A 7,258-nucleotide genomic window follows, 5' to 3' on the forward strand; every position below is an offset into this window, starting at 1 on the left:
ATTGACTTGATTTTTTTCGTAATGGCTAAGGAACCCTATCTTGGGCGTGTGCAACACGCTATTGGCCGGTTTTTTTATTACTCTCTGGTTAGAAATGGATATGCCATACCTATCTCCGCGACAAAACCTATGCCCTATTTCACGAAGCTATAAGGTACAATTTACAAGCGGTAGTCTTTGTTTAACAGTATGTATTGAAAAGAGACTACCGCTTGTAAATTGTAACTTGTATACCTAGTGCCATCCACGAAGACGCCTGATTTTGTCAAAATTAGACATTAATGACATTGTAATAAGAACCACGGCACGCGTCATCGTAAATGACTCTACCTATAGCTTCGTGAAATGGGCCTATAGTCCCACTGTAGTACTAGTACTACCGTACGGGTGCTTGTAGAAGGGAGCTGGTGCGTTGACGCCGGCGCAGCGGCAGTAGTGAGTGAACATGCATCGGTGGGCGATTCTGTGGCAAGCCTCGACGCTCCTGCTCGTTGGAGGCACGCTGGATTTCGGATACTTCGCACGGCTTAGACCTGATATGCTAAACTCGCAGGTAATTAAACTGTATCAGTTTATGCATTGCGATATGAGTTGAAATTTTTAGTAGAACTGCTTTGTAAATTCAAATCTTTCGCATCTCTTGTTTTTGAAGATATTGAAATAACAAAATTGCAAATTGTTTTAGCAAATCGAAACAACTTCAAATAATGAGTGAAACGGTGCTCTGTCGAGTACCGTATTTAAACGAGCAATTCTTCGAGTACATTTAAACGTATCTATATTAAAATATTTCGGGAATCTCGAAAACGACTCCAACGATTTCGATGAAATTTGGTACGTAGGGGTTTTCGGAGATGAAAAATTGATCTAGCTTGGTCTTATCTATGGGAAAACGCTGGTTACCGAGTTTTAGCCCTAGCGGAGCTCGGTCGGCCAGGTACCTACTTATATTTATGTCAGAAAAATGTGTTTTCATTTATTTTAAATTCGTGCGCCAGCCGGTAAATTAGCAATTGCAAAAAGCGTACAGTCGAGTGCAAACATTAATTTATCCAACGCTTTGAAATATTTCCCATGGACTTTAATTCCGAAGTAGTATTAACTACGTCGGATTCCTACGTAGTTAATAAACTGTGGTAATAATAATAAGGCAGTGGTGACATAACATATTTTACAGTGATAGATTAGTTAGAGATTTTTATTAACTGTACCTACCCATCGAGCACTTACAGCTAGACATTTGATGTAGGTATATACTTTTTCTGCCATTTGTACAAAAAGCGCATAAAATGGGAATGGGTCATTTCGATTGCGAGCAAATGAAAGAGCAACATTACAAAAAATGGTTATTATTTATTAATTTCCTTGGCATATCGATGTTGCATATAATTTAGCAGGCACGGCGACTTTCTGCAGTCGTGTTGCAGTTATGATTGATTACCAACATGTTAACAATTGCTCAGCTTGTTATAGGTACTTGGCGACTTTTTGCAGCGATGCTAACGAGCATCGCTGGAAAAAGGTGCTTAAGTATAAATTTTGATGTACCTACTCGTATATATGATGCTTCAAAATTAAACTACTACTGTAAACAATTTAAGTCTATTTTCAAGTAGCAAAGCCTGGTCTAAATCCGTCATGTAATAGTACATTGTGTCTTAAGGGCGGTAAATAAGGAATTAAGAACGAGAGTCTATTAGAAGCCCGAAGTCGAAGACTGAGGCTTATATTTCAGACCTAATATTGAAAATTGTGCAGTCCTGTTGTGATAATTATGTGGCGCAAATTAATAATAATATTGTGATCTATATGGATAATGAACGACGGTAAAAAGTAGTCGATTCGTGCCCGCGAATAATTCTCGCAGCGCGGACATCGCGGTAATTGGCGATTTGGATCGTTTAATTACTTCTGACATGTGAGACATGCGCTAATATGCGTCAGTTAATTTCCATGTAGGTATGTAGAAAGTTAGATAATTCAATTTTCAGAAGTGTGAATAAGATGCGTTTTTAATCATACCTGTTGAATCACTGCCCCAGAATAATTTTTTCCGTTTCTTGTAATTCGTTAACATTACGGCGGCGCACCCGCAATCTAATGCCTAACTAGCAAAATGTTGGATCAATGGATACTGTACTAACCTCTTGTGTCCGTTGATTCGATGCTGGCAGCATAGTTCTGTTTTTGAATAATAATAGGAAACCCACTACAATACCTAGACGATAACATAACTCAGCTAAGTGCGAATCGGACTCGCGCTCAAAGGGTTCCACACAAATGTGTAGGTATTTTCTATGGATATTTATCCATTGTTAGAAACCTGCTCCTCAGCAAAATCTATGCAGTCTAGGGTCATTTTAGACTAATATAAACAGATAAACAGGCATAAATAACCCTTATTCTTCGCAGTCGGGTAAAAATTAAAATCTTCAAAGCTACCTTCGTATTGTAAGTTTCTAGGACAGTTGAAAGTAGGTACCCATAGGTTTTGACTCTCAGAAAATAAATACCTACTTATTTACGGAAACAATAATATTAAAAATCATCACCACTTTCAAATATTAGGTACTTAGCTATGCCAAATTACAGCTTCTAGTGGTCTCTGCTCTGAGGGACAGACGGATAGTTGGACATGGCAAAACTTGAAGGAAATCATTTTGTAATTTTTCCTACGGAGTCCTAGAAACGAACGGTGTTGCTATTTAGGCACTTTCTCTCATGAAATATATTGTTTGAAAAGTTATAAAAGTTATAAATCACTTACGAAGTTCGCTGTCGTGTTTATAGGCATTATTAATAACTAACTAATTCGTGAATACGGAATCGGATCTTTAATCACCATATCTTTAATCACCATATAAGTTTCAGAGCTTTCAACATTAGGTAGGTACTTGTATTGCTTGTTGTAGGTATGTATTTGTTCAATTATCAAGTGCGTGCTTAAATAAGTAGCAACGAAGCAAGGAAGTGCGGTTTAATGACAGTATGATATAATTTGTTATCATTGTTAAATTAACGTTTCTGTATCCTGTTTTATAATAACAATTCTCCTTTGTTTTAGGTCAATTGCGTTGAAATGCCGAAATACGGTTCTGACTATTTCACCCCGAAGTTTTATTACGGTAAATACGAGTACATTTATAATATTTTATAAACACACTTAGCTTTTCATTGTTTTATAGGTTTGACTTTTTATAGGGCGGCGTTTTCCTCGGCAAACCGGCGGTATATATAGAGCACCTACCGCTGCCTCGTTCCAAAGTGGACCACTTCTAAGCCTAAACAGAATAATGCCCCGGATGGACCGTCTGCTGCCAGACACCAACGACATAGTCAAAGAGCACGCCAAACTGGTGCAAGACATCAACAGCTTGAAGCAAGCCGTTTTTGTTTCCCCATTTGCCGAGGAAAGCAGAGATTACGAAGATTCCATATTTCATGAAATTATAGAGACGGCCACTAATTCGCCTAAGCAGACAACAAAACTGCCCCCAAAGAAAGGAATACCGATAGTGTTGCTCGGCGGCGGCTCAAATCAGCGGCAGACCGTGACTAGTCAACCGATCAAGTTTCCGGATAGAACATCGATAAGTCTGGTCGGGACTTCGAGGTCTCCTTTGCTTAAGCATCCCTATCCATTTGCGGTCAACGAGTCCCAGCGGACTATCAAGGTGTGTATGTCTTCCACACCCACACCCACGAGTCGACCTTCGTTGCTTCAGAGACTGCTGAGCGCCTTTATTCCAAGATAGGAATTAAGTACCTTCATGAATATTATTAAGATAACCAGAAATAATAAACGAATTTGACTGATTGTTCTTTGACTATAGTAATCAGAATAGTGATTTGATTACGTACGATTTGCAATAGTAAGGTACAGTAATGAATGATTAAAAAATTAATGTAACTATAGTCCATTCAGGATAAGATTGGACTCTAGAAGGTCACAGAACCAGGGGTTATAAACATTTTTGTGAAGTCGTAAAAATGATGATGATGATAATGATTAATAAAAGAAGTAATAAGATGAAGTCATCATTTTGTTTATTTTGTAAGTAGATTAATACGTTATTTACTTACGAAGTAACACAATATTAATACGTAATTTGCTACATAATATTTAAGTATACATAATTTAATAACTGTGTTTCGTGGACTCATCCGCTCTCATTCCCTGTTTAAAAATAATCTACTCGTAGTTTCTGCTATGAAGTTCAAGCTTTTTTCCATTCCAAATTTCATCAAATTTAGTGTAGTGTTGTAAGTCTGTATGTTTGTTTGTTACCTACTTCTTCACGTCATAATCGCTGAACCGATTTAAGTGAAATTCGCTATACAGATAGTACAAGGCCCGGGGAAGGACATAGAATAGTTTTTATCCCGGAAAATTGCATAGTTCCCGCAGAATAGCAATAAACGAATTTTACGTGAGCGGAGACCTGGGCAACAGTTAGTTAATGGATAATTGAAACTAATATTGACGTCTTCGATATTCAAAATTAGAATGAAATTTAGACCGTGTAAAAATGCATTTAAAATTACTTCCTAAAGCGTGCATTATAAAGAGTCTATTTTCCTTCTGTCCATTCCTATAGGTATTGAACAGACTGTAGTTACCTAAAGTCACATTTGATGAATTATACATTACTAAGTACCTCTACACTATTTTTTCGGAACAAGATTAAAAGATAAAAGTCGGCGAAGAGATCCTAAGTGTGTTTATTTTACGTTTAATTTCAGATTCTGATAGTTGAATTTTTTTAAATTGAAATTTGACACGAGCAGGCTTGTATCATATAGTTATACTTGCATCTATTACTTCAACATAGCTTTGTCGTAGACACAAGCTAAGTGTGCGTGATCATCTCAAACCTATATTTTTAATGCGCCCAATGTGGATTTCAGACATCAGACTAGCTCACTCGTGTCGAATTTGTCAATAACTATAGTAGTCAGCCGCTAAGAAGTCAATCCTGACACCTGTCATCTTGCTACTAAATACGTCAATGTTTTAGTTTTTTGACACATTCACTAACGTATTCAGTAGAGTAGAGATAAACTACACATGTCAGGATTAACTTCTTAACGGCGGACTACTAATATCAAGATGAAAACGATTCATCGTTACCTACCACTGCCTTTCTGTCCTAATTGATGGACAAAATATTGTGATTGAATTATTAATAAAGGTATAGAATGGTGCCACTGTTTTATTTAATAGGAACTCGGTGCATGGGAAGCGTTAATTTCCCGCTGTTACGTCGCGTCTCGCAGGCACAGCAGCGCACGCGCCGCGGGCGTTGTCACCGCCGATCGCGTGTGCTACTTCTAATTACAGATGCCGATTATGTATTGTCTACTTTTTACACTTTTACGCGTCGGATTGGAAAAGTTAACGTCTTATGTGTCATGATGAAACAGGCTGCAATAAAGTACATGACTACGGGTTATGACGTAACAGTATTTACTTTGATCACCACATACATCTCAATCAAAAAATTGCTGTGCTGTTCTTTGATGAAACTTTAGCGTTGGATAATTATATAGCGGAAAGAGTTATGACATTATTATAGCTGATTTTATTTGAGGAGTTTGTATAGAGGTACCTAAACAGAATACGAAAGTAATTTGAACCGATGATTTCAAAAGTTACTTATATTGGACCCATGCACGGCTGGTAATCATTTAATAGTGATTGTTTTTCGATTTGATTTGTTTAATTATTACACTTGTGCTAGCAGTACAACAATGTATGTTATTAATTAACGCGGTACTTGGAAGCACTTAATTAAAGCATAAACTAATCAGATAAAGCGATTGAGCGCCGGCGCCGCGCGTCGCCGATGCACTGTGCGTTAGTGAAAGTCGCTTTTTGTTCCTACCTCGATTAGTTTTGATTAGTCTGACTGCATATTTGGAAAAAAATACGGTAGAGGTGATAACAGATTCTTTACCCTTAGTGGGTTTACTGGAGCCCGATTTCGGCCTCAGCCCCTACTGCCAGTAAACAAAGAAATTAAGAAACGAATACTTACGTAAACAAGAATAGGGAAACGAAAACTAATTTTATTCCTTAGTTCACACTCGTACCTACTAATTAAGTTTTGTTAATTTTACAGAAGATTAATACAAGTGTGCACGCTCAAGAACATTATAAGTAAGTAGGTATGAATCAGTAAAGAATATGACGCGTCAAAAACATAAATAACAAAATAAACCTCGCAAAATGTTATTAAATTGGACGAAATCGTATTAAAAGAAGTAAACGCATCGATGCTTGATAAAATAATAGGATAATACAATTTAAATCGACACTTAAAACAAATTGTATCTTCAATAGGTACATTATAGAACGAATCGTAGACGTATTAAAATGGCTTAACATTTTTAGGCAAGTAACAAGTTCAAGCAACAAAATCGATTAAAACGCTTCTGACGAACGTGTACCTACCAATTTTTTTGTAAGCGTTTGTATTAAAACTACTTAATTTATTATTGCAGACAAAAAAGTATAACTTTTCGATGGAATTAAATGTTCTTAGGATCGATTATATGTATTTACAAAATGCTGTCTAGATTGCTGTTTATGGGTAGGGTCCCTAAAGGCTGGCTGTGTTTCCTCGTTGTATGGTAATGCCAATACGTTGTCTGAGGAAAGAGTAAGCACTATGATGGATCGCGTGTGGATTGGACCAGCTTTATTTTAATTAAAAAAAGTTTATTACTTACAAGGTGCTAGTTTTGGATTACTTTGTCTCTAAGTAATATGAGATGGTTTTGTTTGACAAATAAATATCATGTCTATGGAATTCAACGTTGAGAAAGAAGTTTTATTGAATTGTCATGGAAATAAAATATACGCTAGACGTTAAAATAATAATAATAAATAAGTTAATACCAATGACGAGGCGATATGGTCCCTGACTTTAGCCTACCTATCCCAGTGATGGGGAAACTTTTTCCTTCGCGTGCCAATATATAGTAACGAAATATATGGCAGGCCAAGATGTTGCATTTTTGGCTAAAATAAAAATATTGATATGTATTTTCTGAAACACTAATTTGGCCATTGCCAATGAGAATGAAATTTTGTAACAATACGAAATCTTCTCTTGATTTTTGTTTGATGGTTGCGGGCCGGATTTCAAGCCTTCGCGGGCCAGAGATGGCCCGCGGGCCGCAGTTTCCCCATCCCTGGTCTATCCGAAACATAAGAAAAACCCTGGAGGTAAGTAGGTATATCATAGGTAGGTAC

General features: G+C 37.0%; 1 protein-coding gene across 1 annotated transcript; it reads left to right on the forward strand.

Annotated features, from left to right (window-relative positions):
- The first annotated feature begins 399 nt into the window (after window positions 1-399).
- On the forward strand, window positions 400-7,197 carry LOC141435346 (uncharacterized). Its single transcript, XM_074098061.1, has 3 exons — window positions 400-553; window positions 3,065-3,125; window positions 3,202-7,197. The coding sequence occupies exons 1-3, from the start codon at window positions 446-448 to the stop codon at window positions 3,753-3,755; spliced, it is 723 nt and encodes a 240-aa protein (XP_073954162.1). The 5' UTR covers window positions 400-445; the 3' UTR covers window positions 3,756-7,197.
- Window positions 7,198-7,258: the final 61 nt, after the last annotated feature.

Source organism: Choristoneura fumiferana, chromosome Z (assembly GCF_025370935.1).
Source record: "Choristoneura fumiferana chromosome Z, NRCan_CFum_1, whole genome shotgun sequence".
Classification (NCBI taxonomy): Eukaryota; Metazoa; Arthropoda; class Insecta; order Lepidoptera; family Tortricidae; genus Choristoneura; species Choristoneura fumiferana.

Excerpts from the sequence above, each read along its gene's own strand:
- LOC141435346 (XM_074098061.1), top strand. The coding sequence starts at position 446 with ATGCATCGGTGGGCGATTCTGTGGCAAGCCTCGACGCTCCTGCTCGTT. Across the intron at positions 554-3,064 it reads CTGATATGCTAAACTCGCAG|GTCAATTGCGTTGAAATGCC; the intron begins GTAATTAAACTG and ends CCTTTGTTTTAG. Across the intron at positions 3,126-3,201 it reads CACCCCGAAGTTTTATTACG|GGCGGCGTTTTCCTCGGCAA; the intron begins GTAAATACGAGT and ends GACTTTTTATAG.